The 26,508-nt window shown below is 41.9% G+C and overlaps 1 protein-coding gene across 2 annotated transcripts in view; it reads right to left on the reverse strand.

The window, feature by feature from the left end:
• Positions 1-2,139: 2,139 nt before the first annotated feature.
• Positions 2,140-26,508, reverse strand: part of LOC118399369 (phosphatidylinositol 4-kinase beta) — a 33,653-nt gene continuing 9,284 nt past the window's right edge. Inside the window, exons 1-11 of one of the 2 annotated variants that reach the window (XM_035795402.1) lie at positions 9,667-9,833; positions 8,653-8,880; positions 8,214-8,447; positions 7,980-8,089; positions 6,403-6,507; positions 6,101-6,224; positions 5,870-5,983; positions 5,502-5,653; positions 5,153-5,285; positions 4,797-4,917; positions 2,140-4,658 (exon numbers count right to left, since the gene is read on the reverse strand). In XM_035795402.1, the coding sequence (XP_035651295.1) occupies positions 4,477-4,658; positions 4,797-4,917; positions 5,153-5,285; positions 5,502-5,653; positions 5,870-5,983; positions 6,101-6,224; positions 6,403-6,507; positions 7,980-8,089; positions 8,214-8,447; positions 8,653-8,838 (1,461 nt within the window). In that variant the 5' untranslated portion in view covers positions 8,839-8,880; positions 9,667-9,833 and the 3' untranslated portion in view covers positions 2,140-4,476. Of the gene's footprint in view, positions 4,659-4,796; positions 4,918-5,152; positions 5,286-5,501; positions 5,654-5,869; positions 5,984-6,100; positions 6,225-6,402; positions 6,508-7,979; positions 8,090-8,213; positions 8,448-8,652; positions 8,881-9,666; positions 9,834-26,508 lie in introns of those variants that run through there. The other variant, XM_035795401.2, reaches the window with a different exon arrangement.

A 26,508-nucleotide genomic window follows, 5' to 3' on the forward strand; every position in this document is an offset into this window, starting at 1 on the left:
TCTTGAGGAGCCAATCATTAGTGGCACTCCTCATGGAGATCTCTATCTTCCTCGCCATGTCTAATTTCAATTTTTTTTTTGAGTCACAACTCTTCCTTGTTCTGGCTTACAGTCCAACTCATGGGTTAGGTCCAATGTAGAAATTGATAAATCTTGGAGGTCCTTCTGTAGCATTATTTGGGGATTATGCCAGTTCTCCATCTGGTTTTGGACCTCTTTCTTGCTTCTGGCTCTCCAACTCCGATCTCGCTGATTTCAGCTCTGTTTGCAATGTCTTCCTCCATCCTCTCAGAACTTCAGGTGGCAATACATTTCTTCTCCCTCTATCGCCAAGCTCGTTATCTTTGCACACTACATGTCGTTCTCCTTCTCGGCAATCTTCATTGTTGGCACGCTCTCTTCTCCACCCTTCATGTTCTTTCTCTTCATTGCCTCTTTTAGAGCCGTTCTGTCTATCTTCTGCTCTCCCTGAGAAGGGAGTTTGGCCATCGTAGTGAGAGAATCTTACTTTCATCCCTGTTGTTTTGTATCCATCTGAGAGGGATTGTGCCACCATGGAGAATATTTGATGTCTTGACACCTGAAATACACACACACACACACACACATGACCACCCTCATACAAGACCAAGTCATTCGGTAATATAGCCTATTCCTATTATCACACATTTACATGCAGTATTAAAACAGAGTACAGACTCCGTTTGTTTTACCAGGTGGTGCAGCTCTGCGGACAGGTCAAGTGATTTGTCTGTTGTTCAGTTAAAGGCTACTTCCACGTGGCCGTCTGGTCCGAGAACCTTTTTTAAAATGATTTTTATTTATCGGACTTATTTGCCTAGTTAAAGGTTAAGAACAAATTCTTATTTTACGATGACGGCCTACCCCAGCCAAACCCTCCCCTAACCCAGATGACAATGGGCCAATTGTGTGCCACCCTACGGGACACCCGATCACGTCAGGTTGTGATACAGCCCGGGTTCGAACCAGGGTCTGTAATGACACATCAGTGCCTTAGACCACTGCGCCACTCGGGAGCCCTGGTGTGTTCTCACCAATGGCGTTCTGTATAGAGGGACCATTTGAGGAATTTTGTAGGGATATTACAGCAGAATTTTTCCTTACAGTGCGCCTACATGGCTCTCCGCCTGTCTCTTATTTTCATCATGAGTGGAGATCTGGGCCACCGTAGTAACAGAATTGTTTACCCCTCCTGACACTCACATACCTAAAACACACATATGAGCTCCCTCATTTATAGACTCGGGCACATACACACTTGTAATATCCATATATCATCATGTTATAGTAGTTCACCCAGTTAGTGTGTTAACTGTTGTAGCCCTGTGGCCTTCAGGGCTCAGTCTCAGGGTTAGTCTTGCTTTCCACAACCACATTCTGAAAGTCAAAAGCTTTAGATTTACAGGTCTTTCAAAATATATTTGCAGTCGGTCTGTCATTCTCCCTCATCATTTGATGAATGTTGTATATAAATGTGCAGAGTGGAATTTAATTTAAATCTATTCCAGTTTAGATTTTTTACTTACAGTAGGCCTAGATATACACGGCCACCGGCTGCACGATGCTCGTCTCTGATATTGGACTCAAATCAAGAAAAACAGCTCCTAATAATGAAAGACAAAAGCTTCAGGTAGCCAAAAATGTCAAGTCCAATCAAGACTGTGTTTGTTGGAAGAATGCTGAACTTTGACAAAGTAGAACCGTAGAATTAAAGTCATTGGCCGAGTTTACACAGGCATCCAAATTCTGATATTTGTTCACTAATTGGTCATTTGACCAAAGATATTTTCACATCAGATTTGGTTGGTTGAAAGACCAATTAATGAAAGATCAGAATTCGGCTGTGTGTAAAACAGCCATAGTAGCATCAGCACTGCAAATGATTAGAATCACTGTGAAAGAGCTGTAGAGGACAGGTTGTCATTAAATTTGCTACAATTCATATTCAGTTGATTACAATATAGTATATCCTTGATGCAACTGAAAACAGAAATCTATTGCAATACATTACTAGTTTACTGGGTGTATATGTAATCACGTGACTCACATTTTATACAATTATATATCCAAAATTCCCCCTACAATTTATCAACACATGTTAAGAAAACCAAGAAAATATACAAGAAAACAACTTTCCAATTTATTGAAGGAGTCATGCATTTAGGCAACATGATACAAGGTTCGTCTCTGTACCATGTGTATGAAAAGCGAAACATATAATTAGGAAGATTAAAGTGTAAGTGTTCTGATACAAAAGTGGGCAATATTTCTTCCCCTGTACATTCTAAAATGTCTTTAGTATCAAGGACGAAGGACTTGTTAATTTAGTCAAATAAATGCTTTGCTTGGTGTTAGCGGTGGACCAGTTCCGTCTAAAACCACGTCTCTCTGAGGGCACAATGTTCAGAACTTAAAAAAGGGCAAAAAAACTTTCCATGTAGAGCAGACATTTCTGTTCAGAACAATAGTGTGATCTATACATTATCTGGAGCAGTCTGTACCCATGGACAAGCATTTAGCTGGTGTGACACTGGACAAAGACACAATTCTGCTTCTCCATGGTTCAGAATGGGAGAGAACATCAACGGGGGTTTGATAGAACCCACTCCGGTAAAGATTAAAATGCACTTGAGTTATTTACATCATTTTACAGAATGTTAGGGTTGGAATAAATGAAGGGGAAAGGCAATGAAAGTAGTATTTAATGAAGAGTAAGCAGGAAGTGTTTAACTTTTGATCAAATAAACTTCCTGGGTACATGACCTGCACGCCTTTGTCCCAACTGTTGCATTGATAAAAGTATGTCTCAAGGCATTGGTTTGCTCACATGAATGACTCATTTGACTTCTGTCATTTTTGCTATACACAAAAGCCACCCACCGACAACACAGCTTTCAAACATAAGCAGGTAATATAAGTTATAGGCTATCCCAGCATGTAGCTTTTTCAAACAGCTCTCTTCAATACTGAATACATGTTTGTGTTTAAGAGAGCAAAAAACTCAAATCGGTTTAGTAGAGTATCATATTAAAAAAAATTCACATATCAAGGAAGTTGACTTGTGATAATGAGCTCATACTGTTCAAAATAAGGAGAAATAAAAAGACAGAGGAATGAAATCATCACTCCCATTATTTACATTGTCTGCTCAAGGACAACCTCTCTGGATTGGCCCGAGTTAGTCACAGGAATGCATCTGAGAGCCAACGAGAGAGGGACGTGTTGAGCATTCGTTAAATATGCAACCTTAGTTAACATAACATACACATTTAGTTAGAGATGAAAGACAAACATTAGTGGAACATCAATGTTGAGTTTTTTTTTGCATAAATCCATTGCAATTGTTTTATATATGTAACCACAGGTAGCCATTTTGGTTCAACATAACTGTCAAGTGCATGAGGCTCAACATGACACTAGCGTTCCTTCAAGTATGGTGGCTTTAAGAGTGACACTAGCAAAGCAAAGCCCTACATGATGTATGTTGGCATGACACAGTCTGTTGAATATACAGACTGTCATGTGAGAGAACAGTCCTTTTTATTAATGGTATTTCTATCTGTAACAGTAAGTACAGATGTACTTTACTGGATGAGAACCAGTTGTCTGAAACCCAGATTGAAATGAAACTGCTCCTTTTAAGGATGGAAAGAAAAACAACCAGCAGCTTCGCTGCATGCTTGGACCCCTAAGAAGAGACGTGTTGGTCCTAGTTCAAACTTCCAGTTCAAAACAAATCAAACTCTTGGAATAAAGTGTTGTTTTCCTGACAGATAACACTCATACACCCATGGTTTTTAATAGTCCTTCCCTCCCTCTCTTTGGGCTGGCTCATTCTTGATGACCACAGAATTTTCAGAGGAGGGAAATTGTCCATTAGAAAACCTGTCTTGTGCTTTCTTTGTCGTTACATAGTGGCTTCTCAAAGTCCATTTTGCTCTAAGAACAATGGAAAATAAGTACATATTCGATATGTACCTCTGATTTGCTCTTGCAGTTGTCCAATCTGAGAAAACGCTTCTTGGCTCCTCTGAATTTACACCACGCCCTCTCCCACATTGCCCCTCCCCTTTTCAATGAAGTACCTCCAATATTGATACTTAATCGTTTTCGTGTGCGATTTGAACTGTGCGTTATGCCTCTTTTAAACCGTCAATGAGGTAAAAGTCCTATGGACAGGAGGAAGGAGGTGCAGTCTCCCCCTCCACAAGGCCAAAACAAGGAGGGGGGAGGAGGGGGGGCAGAAGTCTAAGACAAAGAACATATCAAGTTTGCAAACAAATCCTGTAGTACTAGTCTATACAAGAGTCCATTTTTGTAGATGTGCTGCTATGGCAAGCACATGTTTGAGTCCATATGCACACGTTCGCCACCATCTGTATGTGTGTGTGTGTACACGATTGCTTGCTCTCCCATGTGGATGTCCTATGTGGTTGTGTCCCGGTGTTGAACTGTTCACATGATGCCGTTGGTGAAGTACTGGAAGCCGTCGTAAAGCTTGGTGGTGATGGAACGCATGGAGCCATCCACCATCTGCTCCACCAGCACCTGTAGCTGCTCCTCCGTCAGACTCATGTGGAAACGTTCCTTCAGGTAGCGGATGGTGCTGGAGCCATGGAAGCAGGGCAGGTGAGAGCCTGGTGGGGGAGGAGAGAGGGGAGACGAGAGTTGTAATAGCAGGACCATAAAAGAAACCAGACACAGGGCAGAAAGATCATGTACATGGAAACGGCGACACACTGACCATGCTCATATACCGTTTTAGCAAACAGTACCTTGCTGCATGATCTCCACTATTTGGACCACCTTCTCCATGTGTTTGCGAGCAGCTATCAGGCCCTGGAGCATCAGCACCTTGTAGTAGTTGAACATGTCTCCATCCAGGCCTCCCATCACCTGAGAGAGAACCGCGGACAACAGAGTGGACTTTTTACACATGCAAAACCGACAGGTTATGCAGATAACCAGCCAACTCAATGTCGCTAATAGCATCTTTTAACACACCAACAAATGTATTTATGTAGTGAACATTGTGAGATTGCTAACTCAATTGTTAGGCAGCTAGCTGTATGAGCAATTCCGGTTTACAGTTTTATGTGACAACGCACATTCACTCATTTATTTGACTCACATCCACAAATTCGCTGGTGAGCTTAAAAGCAGAGGTCTCAAAGCCCAGGTTTCTGGGTGAGCTGGACAGGATGAAACCAAAGTCAATGTGGATGATGTGGCCCTCAGAGTCCAGGAGGATGTTGCCATTGTGTCTGGAGAAAGGAGACGAGAGAAGGGGGAGTGAGTAAAACAGGAATACAGGAGAGGGTGGGATGTGGTAGTTTATCACACCACAAAAGCGGTGTTTACACTGTGTGTAAACGCAGCCAAACATCCTCAACGATGCAGGAAGTGGAGAGGGGAAATAGAACAGGGGAGTAATAGTACTAGTGAAACTAAAGGAGGGATGAGAAGGGAGGGCTGCCCACCTGTCTTTGACCTGCAGTAGGTAGCAGATGAGGCTGTAGCCGGCGCAGCTCTCCACAAAGTTGCGCTGGGCGGTGAGGAAGGCCTCGGTGGTGTAGCTGCCGTGCTCCTGCAGGAAGTAGTCCAGCAGAGACAGCTGGCTCTGCTTCCTCACCTGCAGCAGACACAGCACTCCATTAGAAATGGCAACCAACACGGTATTCTGCACAAAATAGCTATTGATAATAGTGCAGGATCAAACTGTTACTTATATTATCAGAATCTTCATCTCAAGAGGGCAGTCGTACTGCATCACATAGCTAAACAACTTGGGCAGCTTTGTCATGACATTTCAAGTGGAGTCCATTTAATTGATAAAAAATGTGCTCACCTGGTGCAGAGAGACAGCGTTCAGCACGGGCTCAATCATCCCGCTGTCCGATGACATCACCAGGATTTTATAGGGCTTGATCCACAGGGGGACGCGCTCCTGCTCCCAGATGGACTGGAGAAGAAGGGGGAGAAGTGGAGCGCATTAGCCGGGGAATGCTAATAATAATCCATTATTAGTATTATTATAGCATTTCTGTGGAATGGGACTCGACTGTGGAGGGTCACGTACCTGCAGCTGGCTGAGCACCTGGAAGGCCAGTAGCTCCTGCCTCAGGTCGTCCCCACACTTCACGATGACCGACAGCAGCCGCCAGTTTGGCAGGTGACCGTAAGGAGAGCCCTCCCTTATCCGCCTGAGGGATGGAGAGAGAGAGCGGGAGGAAATAGTGAGACACAGAAAATTACTTGACAGTGCCACAATGTGCTGTTCTTCGCTGCACCTAAGTGGGATAGACATGTATCGTCAGGTGGGATTGTGTACGCCCATCCATGTGTGTCCCTTCTATTCATTCTGATCTGCCAATCACACACCTGACTTTCTCCTGCCAGGGCTCCTTGAGCGCCACAGCGGACGGGTCCTCCGGATCTTTCCGGAACGTGGTGGGGGTGTGGGCCAGGTTCTCTGACAGACGTCGCCTAAGAAAGAAACATGCTGTTGTAAAACCTCTATCCAGACCATAGCGATGGACCCAAATACATTAAACTATAACAAGCATTGCTTGGACTTGGGCCGGAGCTGTCCGGAAGCAGCAAATCACACAGAAGCGGCAAAAAAAAACAGTTGATCAAAGTGAAGGATCGGCATTGAATAGTAATGGAGAGTGCCTTCATATCCTGACTCCTCTTTGTTCAAGCTTATTTGACACTAGTCTCTGAATCTGGTGTGTGTGTGCCAGAGTTTGAGAATGTGCCAGCCTGAACACCAGGATGATATGTTCCAAGTTGTCAAATCAGGGTTCTTATGTTCATAAATCATTACATTTACATATCAGCCCTGATCAGAATTATGCCTACCGTTCAGCGCGTATGTGTTCTGCGGATCATCTGTGTGTGTGTGTGTAAGTGGGCCATTGACCAAGGAGAGATCGACATTTAGGCAGCAGTAGGCCTATAAAACAAGGATAGACTAACGGAACAGCCAATTCAAAACATAATTAGCCATGCTACAAGCTATTTCGCATGATCTATATCTAAAAAGTTAGTCGTTGACTCAGCCTTTCCACCAGCAACGTTGAAAAATAGATCTAACACCTTTATTTAAAAGCTGCGATTCCCCCCCTCTATTAAAACAGTAGGCTATGTAATTCCGACGTTGAAAATATTCTAAGAATAGCCTAATTGACAAATTGCTCCCCGGAAACAAACATTTTAGCCTTAAGGTTATAGATAAACATGTGTTAGTTAGCTACCTTGCTTTGAAGTAGCCTACATGATCCATTTTAATGAGGGAATAATTCTAACAAGATAAAACTATCTGGCTGTAACGTTGCAATATTTGATATCAAGGGTGGTCAACCGTCCTCCAAGAGCGCTACTGGGCGTGCAGGCTTTTGTTCAAGCCCTGCTCTAACACACCACATTGTAGCCTAAACATCAGCTGCTCAACAGGACCTTGTTAGGCAGACTCTGGTGTGTTTCAGGGCTGAATCAAAAGCCTGAACAGCCAGTAGCTCTCCAGATGGAGGGTTGATCACATGTGTTTAATACAGGAGCCTTACAGTGCAGTTATTTTACTTTGTGGGGGGGGTTAAGTGCCTTGATCAACAGCACAACGGTAGGAGATAGGTCTACATGGGATCACAGACCAGCAGCCTTCTAGTGTCAATGCCACATTTATGCCGACTTCTTTCCATGTAGGCTACAGCGACGCCACCAGTTATTGGGCATGGAAATTTGGTTAAAAAGGCATGAAATTCCATCAGTCAAAATGCATATGAACTCTTAACAGTGAATAATCAGAGGTCTCTATAACAATGTAATTTGGGGATTTCTGTGAACTAATATAATGGACTGACTTGGGAAAAAAAGGCAGCCCCCCAAGTCAAGCAAGTCTTGAAAGAGAAACTACAAGCTAGCAGAGCAATTCTAGCTAACAGTGACCCCTGTACCTGATGTCGCCAGCGGCGATGAAGATGGGCTCCTTGCTCTCAGTGCTGGTGATGCTGTCCACAGAGAACTGGGAGATGTTGTCGCTGCTACTGGTGTGGCCTTCTGGGAGCTGGAACCATAGAAGGACCCCAGGGTTCTAGTACATTCAAATCTGATTCACTCCTTCACCCTTGTCATCAAAATGTGATGGAAAGTCACACGGTGCCACCATGTGGTTCCCCACGGGTACCTACCTCCACTTGCAGCTCGCCGATGTCGTCCACGGCCCAGGCCTCGTCGTCGTTGTCGTAGTTGGGCACAGTGGAGAAGCTGCCGGCGCGCTGCTCGGCTGTGATGCCAACGCACTCTGGGAGGAGGTTGTCTGCAGAGCGGGCACTGCGGATGCGCGTCTCATGAATGCGCACGGGAATGGTAGACGTCTCGAAACTCCCGCACTCCAGCACCTCCACATAGATGATGTACGGGGCCTGAGAGGAAGGAGAGAATGAAGGAGGTCAGAGATCATACTTAGGGAATGGAATTCGAGAGCTTTTATTTTTTAAAGGTACATTTAACCAGATAGTCCCATGGAAAGAGCATTGGGGCACGTTCCATTTAAAACTCCAGGCACCTCAGAAAATAACTAAATGAGTTAACTTAAAAAGGTTTTAAACTACTAGGCCTTCTGGTCACCTTGTCTTTGGAGTTGAGCACCACGGCCTGTGTGTGGGGCACGCGCACCACGTGATGGTCGAAGGCTGCAGTGGGCAGCCAGACGCGGGCAGGCAGCTTGTGGTTGAGCACTAACAGCTCTGAGGTGAGCTGCTTGGTCTTCTGCTCCTTGGTGGGCAGCGTGGCCAGCCGCTTGCCGATGCCCATCAGAGACTTGATGAACTCCCTCTGTGGCGTCAGGCGCAGCGGCTACAGAGAGAAGGAAAGCTGTTAGAATCTAGATTCTAAGACATGTCTTTTTGTGTTTTGAAGAAAATGTACAGCGAGTTACAGCACATGACAAGTGGCACAACTTTTCCCCAGGTCCTTCCTTCAATGACTACTCAAATGAGAGGCTAAGAAAGGAGGGAGGACAAAGATGGTATGATGAGACATGAAAGAGGGATGTTTCAGGAGCAGAATCAGAAGAAAGAAAACCAAGGGAGTTATAAGACTAAGAATATGGCCACAGGGAGAAGAAACAAGCAGATAATGGAGAATTTGTCAACCTGTTGCAGTACCACATACTGGCACCAGGTGTCAGTATAGCATTGGTTAAAATTAGAGGGTTGAGAGAAACGCATATGCCAAACAAGCTCTGGGGCCTTTGGAATGTTTAGTCACCACTTATGGTGTCCAATATCTTCATATCTCGAGTATGAACAATGTTCAATACCATTACAGTAGGTCAAAGAACAAATCTAGGAAGTCCTTTGTTCTACAGTCCACTATTAAAGTGGAACAAATGCTACAAAACCAATTTTAGAGGTTTTAAAAATAGGTTATATTTGAATCAACATTCCATTATTGTACACTAAGGCATTGTTGGCAGAATAGATGGATTCAATGCATGATAAATATAATTTCACCAAGTAGGTACATTGTTTGGTGCCGCCAGTCGGGATGCAGTTTCAACGACTCAATATTTTGTACAAAAACAGTGGCTCCACACAGATGCAAGTGTCATTTGGTTAGCTAGCAAGAACTAGAACGAACCAGTTAGCCAGAGTGAAGTTGCGAACGCAAGAGATATGCCATCCTCTCCGATTTTGTATGTGTCCCAAAGCGCAGAATAACTGATGAATTTACGAACGCACTACGACCGTGTCAGTAATATTCACGAATGCACTGGATCGGGGTTTCCTGAGGCCCCCCCGGTGCATGTTTAGTTTTTTGCCCTAGCACTACACAGCTGTTTCAAATAACCAACATCATCAAGCTTTGATTATTTGAAACAGCTGTGTAGTGCTAGGGCAAACCCCAAAATGTGCAGCCAGGGGGGGCCCTAGGACAGATGTTGGGAAACCCTGCTCGAGATAACATGTAAACAGTGTCTGGAAGTAGCTATAGTAGAGCTAGCCAACTTTAGCCAGTTAGCTTAGGTGATTGGTTGGGACAAGTACGAATCATAGGCAGACAAGCTACAGAAGGATGAGTAGGCTACAATTCCCCATCTTGCTCTGGCTAGCATTAGTTGATGATCTTGTTGTGCAAACCATCGAGAGAGAGATATTTCCTTTTTAGGACTATTTGATCAATGGGACTGTAAATGTCACAAATGTAAAAGGACTCCCGTGGTATTGACATAGTGGCAGAAATCCAGTCAGGTGTAACGTTATTTTGTGGCTTTTGGGGAATGCGTTTTACTGATCTGAAGTTGCACGGTTGCAACTGCCTGTAAACACACAGTCCAGTTCAAAGTGAATTATGTCAGGCCTGATTGGAAATGCCTTTACATAAAAGGTCTACTGGCGCAACGGTCTGCATATTCTCCCGTCCTGGACAAGACATGTTTTTATTAGGTTTCATTTCCTGCAGTTTCTATTAACTGTCCAAAATGCACAAATTCTATATTGCTATAGCATTTTCATGAATGCCTTACTCTACGTAATTCCCAAACATTCTAAGAATGAATGAAAACATGAAACTGACCATAAGTGCTTGATGTCAGAAAATGTTTTAAAAAGTGGCATTCTTCCTGGGAGGGTGTATATGAACAGATTAAGATTTCATGTTGCTAAAATGCTGTCAGTTCCACTTTAAGGCTACTTTGGAATTAGATAACATCTCAAATCACAAGGTTACCATTTAAAAATGGTTACTTAATTATTAGTTTTATGGAAACAATGAATCAAGCTCAAAATAAGTAGTCTAACATATAGGACAGTTCAATTTTTTGTTAAGATAAGTAACACAAGAAAAAAAAAAAGATAAGCTTAATTTGTCAATTCTTAGTTAAAGGGGCACTCAGCAAAATCATGTTGCCACCAGAGATATTGAGATGCGTGAGAGGCAAGACTTTGCAGATGACACAACAGTTGGCTAATCACCGACAAGACGGTCAGAGACCTGGCCGGGTGGTGCCAGAATAACAACCTATCCCTCAACGTAACCAAGACTAAGGAGATGATTGTGGACTACAGGAAAAGGAGCACCGAGCACATCCCCATCGACAGGGCTGTAGTGGAGCAGGTTCCTAGGTGTCCACATCACCAACAGACTAGAATGGTCCAAACACACCAAGACAGTCGTGAAGAGGGCACGACAAAGCCTATTTCCCCCACAGGAAACTAAAAAGACCTTTTTCCTCAAAAGGTTCTACAGCTGCAACAGAGAGCATCCTGACCGGTTGAATCACTGTCTGGTACGGCAATTGCTCGGCATCCGACCGCAAAGCACTTCAGAGGCCCAGTACATCACTGGGGCTAAGCTGCCTGCCATCCAGGACCTCTACAGCAGGCGGTGTCAGAGGAAGGCCCTAAAAATTGTCAAAGACCACAGCCACCCCAGTCATAGACTGTTCTATCTACTACTGCATGGAAAGCGGTACCGGAGTGCCAAGTCTAGGAGAAAAAGGCGTCAGTTTTTACCCCCAAGCAATAAAAGACTCCCGAACAGGTAACCAAATGGTTACCCGGACTATTTGCATTGTGTGCCTCCCCCCAACCGCAACCCCAACCCCAACCCCTCTTTTACGCTGCTGCTACTCTCTGTTCATCTTATTTGCTTATTCATTTCAACTATACAATCATGTACATACTACCTAAATGGCCAGACCAACCAGTGCTCCCGCACATTGGCTAACCAGGCTATCTGCATTGTCCCACCACCCGCCAACCCCTCTTTTTACACTTCTGCTACTCTGTTCATCATATATGCAGTCACTTTAACGATACCTATATGTTCATACCATCTCAATAAGCCTGACAAACAGGTGTCTGTATATAGCCTTGCTACTCTTTTTTCAAATGTCTTTTTACTGTTTTATTTCTTTACTTACCCACACACACACACTTTTTTTCGCACCATTGGTTAGAGTCTGCAAGTAAGCATTTCACTGTAAGGTCTACACCTGTTGTATTCGGCGCAAGTGACAAATAAACTGATTTGATATCTACCGTAAAATACCAGGTAGGCCTATTTTTGCCACATGAACTACTACCAGATTGGCATGATTGTTGCTTAGAACTACCAAGTAAAATGTGTAATTATGACTGACCTTGCATGTGACACTGGAGCTTTCCACTCAATCTTCCTATACTATCCTCTCATTCAGGATCAGGAGACTTTACATTTAGCAGTGTCTCAAATTTTTTGTTGGGGGAAAACCTGAAGCAAGTTATCCAATTAGAGGGAAAACAACCCAAGGGGTTGAGAGACCGTTGCACTACATTCCAATGTCCATATTAGTATACCACAAAGAAATCATGCCCAATACATACACTCTGTGGTATGCTGGTTGGTGTGGACATTGAAACATAGCCTAGAGGTGACATTGGTTAGGCCCATTCAAAACTACAGATTTTCCAGGATGAGGAACCAGTGTTTCATTGCATTTCCTTAGGTCTTTTTGTGTTGACATGCAAACCAAATAGCTTCCTTTGTGTTCTACTTTTGTAGTCAAATATCAAAACGCCTTTCCTGTGAAGTGTCGTTTTCTGGACCATGACCAAACGTCATGACTTCCTGAACATCACTTCCGGAGTGGACAGGACAGTCTATTGAGGAAGGGTCCCTGAGAGTTACTGGAATCGGATTTCCCCATTTTTTCTTTTTCTAACAGGTTCTGGACCAGTGCTTAACAAGGCGCAATAATGAATTTGTGTTCCAAATAAAGTGTCTGGGCAACAGTTCCCAAAACGTGTCCTGGATTCCTGTTAAGTAGCAGTTAGCGGCTAGCCATCATGAAAACGGAGCAGGCTAACGCTGGCAGTGCTAGCCCACCTGTGTTTTTATCCACGGTTGGGCACAGTTGCATCAGGAGAAATGTTTCACACAATGAAGGTGTGACTGGAAAATGGGCAGGGATTTGTCTGCCTGAAATGCACCATCATCAAGCAGTTTAAGGAAGAGATGTTCTGGCTGTTAGCTTGGCTGCGAGAAAAGGATAACTTGCGTTCTAAGTACACCGACCTTGCCGTAACCCAGGAAAACCCAATGTCAGATCTAAATGCCACCTATAGCAAAACTGTCAATGAGTCGGGCAGCATTGATCTGTCCCAATCCAAGAAACAGATGTTAAGGTCAACTCCTTAACATCTGGCTGGACACTCACAAGGCATAGGCGATAGGGGAGGCAGTCTGGCCACTTCATCTGTCCGAGAAGATCCGCTTCAGCTATCAAACAGCTTAAAACAGCAGTTTTAAAAAAACACCCTCGTTAGCACAGGGAAGAGAATAATTCTCTCTAGCCCCCTCCCGTGCTACTGAAGGGGCTTGAAATGTTTTAGCCGACTCTTTACCCTGAACGAGCACCTGAAGAAATGTTGCAATGACAGAAATGTCTCTTTTTTGTGACAACTTCAATTTGCTGTGGGACCAACCAGCACTTTTTATAAAGAGATGGGATTCACTCTAACCGCAGGGGTTCCGGGATAATTTCCAGCAACATTGCAAACTGTTTTAGAGACTGATGGACAGGGTCTGGTAGTGCTCCAGTTCTCCCTGTCAGAATAAGCAAAATACGACTTGGAAATCTTGTAAACTCCTGTAGAAATGGAACTATGGTTATTGTTAGTAACCTAATTTACAGTATGTTTCTTTAACCTCACTAGGGAAGGGGGCAGCATTCAGAATGTTGGATGAAAAGCATGCCCAAGGTAAAACCGCCTGCTACTCAGGTCCAGAAGCTAGGATATGCATATAAGTGGTAGATTTGGATAGGACTAATTTCTAGAAAACACTACTCTCCAAAACTGTTAAAATAATGTCTGTGAGTATAACAGAACTGATATGGCAGGCAAAAACCTGAGGAAATAGCACTTCCTGGATGGATTTATTTTTTAAATGCCTGTTTTTCCATTGAAAGACTATCCACCATACAAAGACTTATGGGTGCAGTTCACGATCCCTATGGCTTCCACTACATGTGGCCAGTCTTTAGGCATAGTTTCAGGCTTTTACTCTGAAGAATGAGGGAGAAACACCACTTTCAATGAGACGACAGTGGAACTTTCCAGACATGAGTCCTGCGCGTAACCTGGACCGTGCCTTTGTTTTTCCTTTCCTATTGATGAAGCCATTGTCCGGTTGAAATATGATTGATTAGTTATGACAAAAACAAACTAAGGATTGATTATAAACATCGTTTGACATGTTTCTACAAACTTTTATGGTACTTTTTAGATTTTGTGTCTGTTGTGACCGCACTTTGTTCCATGGATTACTGGGGGGAAAATACACCAACAAAACTGAGGTTTTTGAATATAAAGAGGGACATTATCGAACAAAATGAACATTTGTAACATGGAGTCTTGAAGTCTTGTTTGTAATGATTTGTCTGCTGGGCGCTGTTGTCAGATAATCGCATGGTTTGCTTTCGCCGTAAATTATTTTTGAAATCTGACACCGTGGTTGGATTAACAAAGTTAATTTTTAACCCGATGCATGTTTCATGAATTTTTATGAGTATTTCTGTTTTTGAATTTGGCGCTCTACAATTTCACTGGATGTTGGCCAGGAGGGAGGGTAGCATCCCACACCTCCTAGAGGGGTTACCTTCACCTTCTAGTGGGTCTAACGTTAATCATTTGATTCTTATTCCATTGGTTACCTCAAGGCAGATGCCCCAGGGACAGAATAGGAATATGGCACAAAAAAATGTTAAAGCAATCACAAGTAAAACCTCCCTCGTGAATGACCTCATTACTGAGCAAAGTTGATTGCATGTTCTCACTGAAACATGGCTGTAATCATACTGTAGTGCCGCTCTTATTGAAGCCTCCCCCGTATTATCCGGTGAATTCTAATTAAATAATTAAAAATATTTTATTTTTCATGAAATCACAAGTGCAATACACCAAAACACAGATTAACTTGTTAACCTGTTACTCCTACCCCCTACTTTTTCGAACATTCTGTTAAAAATCGCGCAACATTTCAGCGCCCTGCTGCTCATGCCAGGAATATAGTATATGCATATGATTAGTATGTGTGGATAGAAAACACTCAGACGTTTATAAAACTGGTTAAATCACAGCTGTGACTATAACAGAACGTGCGTTTCATCGAAAAGTGCAGGAAAATCTGATCACTGAAAATGGAAAAATATATCCATGCGCGACTTGAACCCATTGATAAAGGTGAACCACATTTAATGGGGCTGAGGTTGCAATACCTACAGCTTCCACACGATGTCTAGAGTCTTGTCATTTGCCTACTATTTGTTTCTTGGTCAAACAGACGCAAGGCAGCACAGTTCTTCCGGTCTCCGACCGGATATTTTGGTTGAGATTTACCCGGACATTATTTCCAGACGGACAGCTAAAGAATATACATCGCCTCGTGATCAATTTGGTCGCTTATTAACGTGTACTAATACCTAAAGTTGCATTACAAAAGTATTTCGAAGTGTTTTGTGAAAGTTTATCGTCAACTTTTTTAATTTTAAAAAATGACGTTACAAGACGCTATTTTTTTCGTTTATCACACAGTCTTCATAGATCGATATCTAGGCTATATATGGACCGATTTAATCGAAAAAAAGACCCAATAGTGATTATGGGACATCTAGGAGTGCCAACAAAGAAGATGGTCAAAGGTAATGAATGTTTTATATTTTATTTGTGCGGTTTGTGTAGCGACGACTATGCTAATTATTTTGTTTACGTCCCCTGCGGGTCTTTTGGGGTGTTACATGCTATCAGATAGCTTCTCATGCTTTCGCCGAAAAGAATTTAAAAAATCTGACTTGTTGCCTGGATTCACAACGAGAGTAGCTTTAATTCAATACCCTGCATGTGTATTTTAACGAACGTTTGAGTTTTAACTAGTACTATTAGCATTTAGCGTAGTGCATTTGCATTTCCAGATGTCTAGATGGGACGCCTGCGTGTCAGGTAGGAGCAAGAGGTTAACCCAACCAGCGTGTCAGATTTCAAAAAGGCTTTACAGTGAATGCACTTCCTGGATGGATTTTCACCTGCCATTCAATTCTGTTAAACTCAGACAATATTTTTGACAATTTTGGAAACTTTAGTGTTTTCTATCCTAATCTGCATTTTCTAGCTTCTGGCCCTGAGAAATAGGCTTTGGGCACGTGTTTCATCCAAACATCAAAATACTGCCCCTTAGCCTAAAGAGGTTTAAACTGAACTTTTGTCTATTGTTCTTGAGAACTATGATAAAATAATTGTGTTGGGCGATTTTAATATTCATGTTGACAAAAGAGACCGACTCCAAGGCCATTAATGAATTCAATCTTTTGAGCTCTATGGACTTTATCCAACATGTTACTGGGCCCACCCATAACCACAGCCATACTCTGGGCCTGGTTAATACCAAGGGCCTTTATATTGACATATCCTTTATTGTTGATGTATCTGATCCCCACTGTGCATTTTTTACTACCTTGTTGCCCATAGCACAGTGTAATACCTAACGCATTATTAAGAAATGCTTCCCTCTCTGAAGTTGCTACAGACTTTGAGTGTATGAACAATACTTCACCGCTTATTCTGCCTTCCTCATGATGATTTAGTTAATCACTTTAATAGCAAATTAAGAGCAACCATTGAGGCCATACCAAACAGAGAGCTCATTGGATGAGCGAGGAAAGTTCACTTCTCTGCAGAAAGGCAGAGCAGAAGAGAAGAAATTCAGGTCCATTATGATATTATGAGAGAGCAACTTGGCATACAGTACAAGTCAAAAGTTTGGACACCTACTCATTCCAGGGTTTTTTTTTTTTTTTTTACTATTTTCTACATTGTAGAATAGTGAAGACATCAAAACACATATATGGAATCATGTAGTAACAAAAACACACAAAAAAAGTTAAACTAATCAAAATATTTTCAAGATTTTCAAGATTCCAAGTTGCCACCCTTTACACACTCTTGGCATTCTCTCATTCTTTTTATTGAATTTTTTTGTGTAGTAAATATTTAAGCTTTTATTTATTTGTATGTAAACACATTGCGTTGCAAGCCATGTCTGAAATGTGCTGTATAAATAAAGCTGGATTTGAAACAAACAGCTGACTGAAGACGAGACAGCCTGATGCATCATGAAACTTTGTTGCTGCTTGCTGAAACAAGCAATATGTTCTAGCAACGCCTCCCTCCCTGCAGCACCAGCACATGCAGTTAAACAAGAAAAATGAACAAAAATTAAATACAAAATTGTTGGCTGACCAAGTAATTTGACCATCCAATAACAGTCATTCAAAAGTCTATGACCTTCACAGTCCTAGTCGTTGTTGTTCTACAGTTGGGGTCAAATATATTGGCACCTATGCACAGAACAAAGAAAGTACTTTTTTTAATGAAATTAAGATTTTTTCACTTCAAATTTGTTTGGAGGCAGGTGATTCTCAGTTAGTGTAACTTCTCACCTGTGGTAAGTTGCAGGTGCCTACACAGTATAAATACTAATTCAATCAGTTTTGAAAAGAGAAACAGAACATTCTGCATCATTGCAAAGTGCAAGGGTGGCAAAATATTTTTACTGTAGTTGCGGACACATTTTAAAGAACTGAAAAAATGTCCCGCTGATAGTTTCAGTGCTTAATGACACAAAAGATAGTTTTTTCTCTACAACGCAATGCATTTCAGGAGTTTAGCCTAAATGAGCAATTAGTCGCAGGATACCTTCTGGAATGTAGTCAGTAACTGCTCACCCAATAGACCTGTAACCAAAGTACACATTGCTGATGACTTGGGGATAGAGTTGACAGGGAGGCTTGGTTACCTGCAGAACACAAGGTGCAGCAGAAATGCATTATCTATATGCATGGACGTCAGCAATAGAGCAGACGTCCTTTGCACCTGTAGTCCAGGTGATTGTTGAACATATGGCCACGTGTTGGAATACCATTGCACAAGGCAGAGCTAACCTGGTGACAACACATAGCTTCTCTGTACTAGTTCATCTTACAAGGAAGTCAGTCTAAAAAATGTACAACTGATTTTACAGCAGTCAAACAAATCAATGTTGAAGCATGTCTGCCACCAAAATGTCTATTTTTAATGCAACCAATCCAACGACAATGAACAAAAATAAAAGCAACACGTAAAGTGTTGGTGCCATATTTCATGAGCTGAAATAAAAAGATCCCAGAAATGTTTCATACACACAAAAAGATACCCTAAAATGTGCATAAACGTGTTCACATCCCTGGGAGCATTTCTCCTTTGCCAATATAATCTATTCACCTGACAGGTGTGGCATACCTTGTGCTGGGGGCAATAAAACGGGAGGTTTTGAGGAAGTGTGCAATTGGTAGCTACTTTGAAGAAACTCAAATATATTTTGATATGTTTAACATTTTTTTGGTTACTACATGATTCCATGTGTTATATCATAGTTTGTCTTCACTATTATTCTACATTGTAGAAAAATAGTAAAATAAAGAAAAACCCTTGAATGAGGTGGTGTCCAAACTTGTACACACACAGCGCATTCGGAAAGTATTCAGACTCCTTGACGCCCCCCCCCCTCCCATTTTGTTACATTACAGCCTTATTCTAAAATTGATTAAATCGTTTATTTCCCCAATGATGGCAAAGCAAAAACAGGTTTGTACAAATGTTTGCACATTTATTTTTAAAAATAAATGAAATATCACATTTACATAAGTAGTCAGACTCTTTACGCAGTACTTTGTTGAAGCACCTTTGGCAGGGATTTCAGCCTAGAGTCTTCTTGGGTAAGACGCTACAAGCTTGGCACACCTGTATTTGGGGAGTTTCTCCCATTTGTCTCTGCAGATCCTCTCAAGCTCTGTCAGGTTAGATGGGGAGTGTCACTGCACAGCTATTTTCAGGTCTCTCCAGAAATGTTCGATCGAGTTCAATTCCGGACTCTGGCTGGGTCACTCAAGAACATTCAGAGACTTGTCCCAAAGCCACTCCTGCATTGTCTTGGCTGTGTGCTTAGGGTCGTTGTCCTGTTGGAAGGTGAACCTTCGCCCTAGTCAGGTCCTGAGTGCTCTGGAGGAGGGTTTCATCAAGGGTCTCTGTACTTTGCTCAGTTCAGCTTTCCCCTCGATCCCATCTAGTCGCCCAGTCCCTGCCGCTGAAACATCCCTACAGCATGATATTGCGACCATGGTTCACCATGGGGATGGTGCCAGGTTTCCTCCAGACGTGAGGCTTGGCATTCAGGCCAAAGAGTTCAATCTTGGTTTCATCAGACCAGAGAATCTTGTTTCTCATGGTCTGCGAGTCTTTAGGTGCCTTTTGGCAAACTCCAAGTGGGCTGTCATGTGCCTTTACTGAGAAGTGGTTTCCATCTGTCCACTCTACCATAAAGGCCTGATTGGTGGAGCGCTGCAGAGATGGTTTTTCTTCTGGAAGGTTCTGCCATCTCCACAGAGGAACTCTGTAGCTCTGTCAGAGTAAATGTATTTTTTTTTAAAAATGTAATATATATTTGCTAGTATTTATAAAAATCTGTATTCGCTCCGTCATTGTGGGGTATTGTGTGTAGATTAATTAACTGTTTTTCCTCAATCAATTTTAGAATAAAGGATGTAACGTAACAAAACGTGGAAAATGTTGAGGGGTCTGAAAACTTTCCGAATGCACTGTATGTACAGTACCAGTCAAAAGTTAGGACACACCTACTCATTAATTTGTATTATTTTCTACATTATTGAATAACAGTGTAGACATCAACACTATGAAATAACAAATATGGAATACTATAGTAACCAAAAAGGTGTTAAACTTATCAAAATCAATTTTATACTCTTCAAAGTAGCCACCCTTTGCCTTGATGACAGCTTTGCACACTCTTGGCATTCTCTCAAACAGCTTCACCTGGAATGCTTTTCCAACAGTCTTGAAGGAGCTCCCGCATATACTGAGCACTTGTTGGCTGCTTTTCCTTCACTCTGCAGTCCAACTCATCTCAATTGGGTTGAGGTTGGGTGATTATTATTATTATTTTTTAAAGAATTGTGGAGGCCAGGCCATCTGTTGCAGCCCTCCATCACTCTCCTTGGTCAAATAGCCATTACACAGCCTGGAGGTGTCATTGTCCTGTTGAAAAACAAATAGTCCCACTAAGTGCAAACCAGATGGGATGGCGTATCGCTGCAGAATTCCTGTTAATTTAAACTCATTCCAGGTGACTACCTCATGAAGCTGGTTGAGAGAATGCTAAGTGTACAAAACTGTCAAGGCAAAGAATGGCTCCTTTAAAGAATCTCAAATATAAAATCTATTTTGAGTACTACATGAGTCCATGTGTGCAATTTCATGGTTTTGATGTCTTCACTATTATTATACATTCTTCTATGTAGTAAAGAGTAAAAATAAAGAACCTGGAATGAGTAGGTGTCCAAACATTTTACTGGTACTTGTATATACAGTGCCTTGCGAAAGTATTCGGCCCCCTTGAACTTTGCGACCTTTTGCCACATTTCAGGCTTCAAACATAAATATATAAAACTATTTTTTTGTGAAGAATCAACAAGTGGGACACAATCATGAAGTGGAACGACATTTATTTGATATTTCAAACTCTTTTAACAAATCAAAAACTGAAAAATTGGGCGTGCAAAATTATTCAGCCCCCTTAAGTTAATACTTGTAGCGCCACCTTTTGCTGCGATTACAGCTGTAAGTCGCTTGGGGTATGTCTGTATCAGTTTTGCACATCGAGAGACTGACATTTTTTCCCATTCCTCCTTGCAAAACAGCTCGAGCTTAGTGAGGTTGGATGGAGAGCATTTGTGAACAGCAGTTTTCAGTTCTTTCCACAGATTCTCGATTGGATTCAGGTCTGGACTGACTTGGCCATTCTAACACCTGGATATGTTTATTTTTGAACCATTCCATTGTAGATTTTACTTTATGTTTTGGATCATTGTCTTGTTGGAAGACAAATCTCCGTCCCAGTCTCAGGTCTTTTGCAGACTCCATCAGATTTTCTTCCAGAATGGTCCTGTATTTGGCTGCATCCATCTTCCCATCAATTTTAACCATCTTCCCTGTCCATGCTGAAGAAAAGCAGGCCCAAACCATGATGCTGCCACCACCATGTTTGACAGTGGGGATGGTGTGTTCAGGGTGATGAGCTGTGTTGCTTTTACGCCAAACATAACGTTTTGCATTGTTGCCAAAAAGCTCAATTTTGGTTTCATCTGACCAGAGCACCTTCTTCCACATGTTTGGTGTGTCTCCCAGGTGGCTTGTGGCAAACTTTAAACAACACTTTTTATGGATATCTTTAAGAAATTGCTTTCTTCTTGCCACTCTTCCATAAAGGCCAGATTTGTGCAATATACGACTGATTGTTGTCCTATGGACAGAGTCTCCCACCTCAGCTGTAGATCTCTGCAGTTCATCCAGAGTGATCATGGGCCTCTTGGCTGCATCTCTGACCAGTCTTCTCCTTGTATGAGCTGAAAATTTAGAGGGACGGCCAGGTCTTGGTAGATTTGCAGTGGTCTGATACTCCTTCCATTTCAATATTATCACTTGCACAGCGCTCCTTGGGATGTTTAAAGCTTGGGAAATCTTTTTGTATCCAAATCCGGCTTTAAACTTCTTCACAACAGTATCTCGGACCTGCCTGGTGTGTTCCTTGTTCTTCATGATGCTCTCTGCGCTTTTAACGGACCTCTAAGACTATCACAGTGCAGGTGCATTTATACGGAGACTTGATTACACACAGGTGGATTGTATTTATCATCATTAGCCATTTAGGTCAACATTGGATCATTCAGAGATCCTCACTGAACTTCTGGAGAGAGTTTGCTGCACTGAAAGTAAAGGGGCTGAATAATTTTGCACGCCCAATTTCAGTTGATTTGTTAAAAAAAGTTTGAAATATCCAATAAATGTCGTTCCACTTCATGATTGTGTCCCACTTGTTGATTCTTCACAAAAAAATACAGTTTTATATCTTTATGTTTGAAGCCTGAAATGTGGCAAAAGGTCGCAAAGTTCACTGTATAAACTACAATCATTTATGTAAAGCGACAGTTGCATCTATAGTTAAAATTCTAATATATTTTCTAATGTATTTTACATTTAATACCACTGAATAAATTTTTAAAAAAGGAGCCATCCTAATCCACCACAGTGCCCTAGCCCAGCAGCTTTGTTGCCAAGACTACGCGGGGGGCAGGAAGAGGGAAGTAGTGAGGCGGAGGGGGCCTGCTGGACACTGACAGCTAAACCCAGACTTTAAACAAAAGCACCTTTATGCAACACCCACCCAAACTGCACTGCGGAGGCGTCCCACTCACATTAAAGCGCGGCTCAAAATGGTGGACATACCCTGAGTGTACAAAACATTAAGAACACCTTCCTAATATTGCGTTGCACCCCCAATTTGTCTTCAGAACAGCCTCAATTCATCTGCAATGCTTGCCGTTTGGGGTTTTATGCTGGGTTTCTGTATAGCACTTTGTGACATCAACTGATGTAAAAAAGGGCTTTATAAATACATTTGATTTGAATTCGTCAGGGCATGGACTCTACAAGGTGTCGAAAAGGGATGCTGGTCCATGTTGACACCAATGCTTCCCAGAGTTGTCAAGTTAGCTTGATGTCCTTTGGGTGGTGGACCATTCCTGATACACATTGGAAACTATTAGAGTGTGGAAAAACCCAACAGTGTTGCAGTTCTTGACACAAACCGGTGTGCCTGGCACCTACTACCATACCCCGTTCAAAGGGACTTAAATCTTGTCTTGCCCATTCACCCTCTGAATGGCACACATAATCTGTCTCAATTGTCTCAGGGCTTAAAAATCCTTCTTTAACCCATCTCCTACCCTTCATCTACACTGATTGAAGTGGATTTAACGAGTGACATCAATAAGGGAATCGTAGCTTTCAACTGGGTTCCCCTGGTCAGTTTGTCATGGAAAGAACAGGTTCATAATGTTTTGTACGCTCAGTGTATTTCACAACATTCGTCTTCCTCCTCACTGTGCTTTGTGTCCTGATGTTTTCCCCTCACTGATGCAATCCAGCCAGAGGCCAAGTAAAAAGAGAAAAACCTAGTTATTCAATTAGGCCTATAACCAGAGCTGTGTTTGAATACCCATACAAACATACTGTATACTACATACTCAATTAGTATACACACTACATATTATTAGTTCATTTTAGCATCCTATAAACAAAAGGTATCCTTTCAGCTACTGTAATGATATGTGGTTTGTAAGGATAGCAAAGCTAACAAATTGTCAGCCAACATAACATGTAACGCAACTTATTTGAAAAGTCATTACCTTATTACATTGCTCAACATTTTCTTAAAAGCAGCCAATGTATCCGCTCTCGTCGTACTTTCACTGTATATTTTCCGCCATTTTCTAATCTGAAATTGTTGTAAAGCCACGCCCATTTCCTGGAGAATTGCATTATGGGCCACTGCTTATATACTTCGAATTTTCACAATTGTAGTACGCCATATCCGGGAACTTTTGGCATACTAACTATATCCATACTATGACCAATAAGCATATTACATACTGATTTTGTCACAAATAGTGCGGTTAGCATGAGTATTTGAACACAGCTCAGGACTAACAAGATGGCGAGTGAAGCCTTATCAATAAGGACTATCAGTACATTATTTATCAAAGCAAAATGGACTGCTTGCATTACATCTCGTGATCAGTTTCTAAACCCAGAGGCGCAACATTGCGAGACTTCCGGGAGCGATTGCGAAGCAGCCCGGGGTTTGGCAAGTCAATGGGAGAAGTTTTTTAAAAATGTATCCTTAATTATTAATTTTCTCAAATGCAAAACATAGTTGAGACAGTCTTAAGTAGCAGAAACTGTCATTACTATAACCTTGTGAAAGGGAGACTGACACGTTTTTATTTTAATCAAAAACTTTATATCGAAGGAGTGCCTTTGACAAGCACGGCCTGCACAAGCACAGTTCAGTTTGATGCAGGTACAACTGGCGAAGGGAGAGGAGGAAAACAGAGTGAGGGACAGTGAAAGAAGGAGAGGATATTAGCCGAGAGAGGGCAGGTTAGGGGATATTTTTTTTAAAAAGGATGACAAAAACGGGAACAAAAAAACAGAATGAAAAAAGGCAGCAGAGCGAGAGAGACTAGAGGTAAAAGAGGGAACATTGGAAGTAGGGAGAAAACGTAACACAGCAAGATGTCTGGGAGAGTCCACTTGCCGAAAAAGTATATAAAAAAACATTTAAAAGAAGGGGTGGAAGTGAGATGAGTAAAATATATAAAACGAGAGGAGAGGGAATGTGACTATCTCTCTGCTCTGGTTCAGGACATTGTTCTGTCTTTCTCATAAAATAACAGATCCCCTGATGAGATGGAAGAAGGCTGCAAGCCAGATTTAAGTTCAGACAGTCAGCGAGACAGAAAGGCCAGAAAGGGGAAGCAGATAAACACTATCCCTGACATTCTTTCCCTGTGCACTCACAAGGAAACCACACTGTTTGAAAGTGTCTCTTCCAACCAAGAGGCATGGCTTTCATGTGGTTTACCACAAGGCCCATATCCCTGGTCAACACTGACAAATCCTGCCTCAACACAAAACCATACTCACAATAGCATCTGGTAAACAATTGAATATCAGCAACAATAGAAAGTGACCCATTTTTACAACAAGCGCTCCAGTCGAGAGGGACTCAAACTCACTCCGACCTCTGACACCAGCTGCAGAGCAATCTGGCTGAGAAGTCCAGCCAAAAAGAAGAGGGAGTAGACTGCACATCCAAAACAATAGGGAGGGAACTCTGGAGATGTGGGACAGATGCTACCTAACCCCACCCCCTTCTTTATTAGTTAGTCTAGCCAGACTAGCCTCAGTCTATAGAAAGAGCTGGAATAGTGCTCCTGAAGATCCTAAAATGTGTAATCCTGTGCTCCCAAAGAATGTTCCATTTTGACAGAACAGTTTTTCCACAAGTAATATTATTGTGAGACAATGCCGTAAGTCGCAAGCATTCACTGCACCTGCGAAGAAAAGTCTTGCTGACCTGCCACGATCCAGTGTAGTTGAAAATTTAACTTGCTGAATCCCAGTGTTATGCAAGACACGCATTTACTACTGACACACAAATAGAGAAAAACTTGGTAATCAGAGTAGGGGCTCAGATTCCTCAACTAAAATCCACACAGGGTTTACTCTGTTCGATCATCTACAGTGACTATTAACAAAGAGAACATGTATGCAACAGGCCTATTGAAGACATGATTAAAATAACTTCTTCCATACTCTACAACTCAGATAACACTTGCCCCTCTTTCTGTATGACATAAGATGTTAACTTCTTGGGGGGGGGGGGCAGTATTTTCACGTCTGGATGAAAAGCGTGCCCAGAGTGAACTGCCTGCTACTCAGGCTCAGATGCAAGGATATGCATATTATTAGTTGATTTGGATAGAAAACACTGAAGTTTCTAAAACTGTTTGAATGATGTCTGTGAGTATAACAGAACTCATTTGGGAGGCAAAAACCTGAGAAAAAAAATCCAACCCAGAAGTGGGAAATCTGAGGTTTGTAAGTTTAAGTCTTAGCCTATCCAATAAACAGTGTCTGTGGGGTCATATTGCACTTCCTAAGGCTTCCACTAGATGTCAACAGTCTTTAGAACCTTGTTTCAGGCTTCTACTGTGAAGTGAGAGAGAATGAGAGCCGATTGAGTCATGGGTCTGCCAGAAGGCCATGTGCTCAGTCAGGCTGGCGCCCGTGAGCGTTAGCTCCGTTCCCTTTCATTTCTAAAGACAAAGAAATTCTCAGGTTGAAACATTGAAGATTTATGATAAAAAACATCCTAAAGATTGATTATATACTTTGTATGACATGTTTTGACGAACTTTAATATAACTATTTTGACTTTGTCTGGACCTATTGCCTGCGTATTTGTATTACTGTACTAAATGCGCAAACAAAAAGGAGGTATTTGGAAATAAAGTCCATAATTTATCGAACAAAACATTTATTGTGGAACTGGGATTCCTGGGAGTGCATTCTGATGAAGATCAAAGGTAAGTGAATATTTATAATGCTATTTCTGACTTTTGTTGACTCCATAACATGGCGGGTATTGCTTGTTTTGGTCTCCGAGTGCTGTACTCAGATTATTCCATGGTGTGCTTTTTCCTAAAGCTTTTTTGAAATCTGACACAGCGGTTGCATTACGGAGAAGTATATCTTTAATTCCATGCATAAGTTGTATTTTCATCAACATTTATGATTATTTCTGTAAATTGACGTGGCTCTCTGCACTTTTTATGTTTTATAGGCAAAATATAACGTGCCAATGTAAACAGAGATTTTTGGATATAAATATGAACTTTATCAAACAAAACATACATGTACTGTGTAACATGGAGTCCTATGAGTGCCATCTGATGAAGATCAAAGGTTAGTGATTCATTTCCTCTCT

This window comes from Oncorhynchus keta, chromosome 20 (assembly GCF_023373465.1).
Source record: "Oncorhynchus keta strain PuntledgeMale-10-30-2019 chromosome 20, Oket_V2, whole genome shotgun sequence".
Classification (NCBI taxonomy): Eukaryota; Metazoa; Chordata; class Actinopteri; order Salmoniformes; family Salmonidae; genus Oncorhynchus; species Oncorhynchus keta.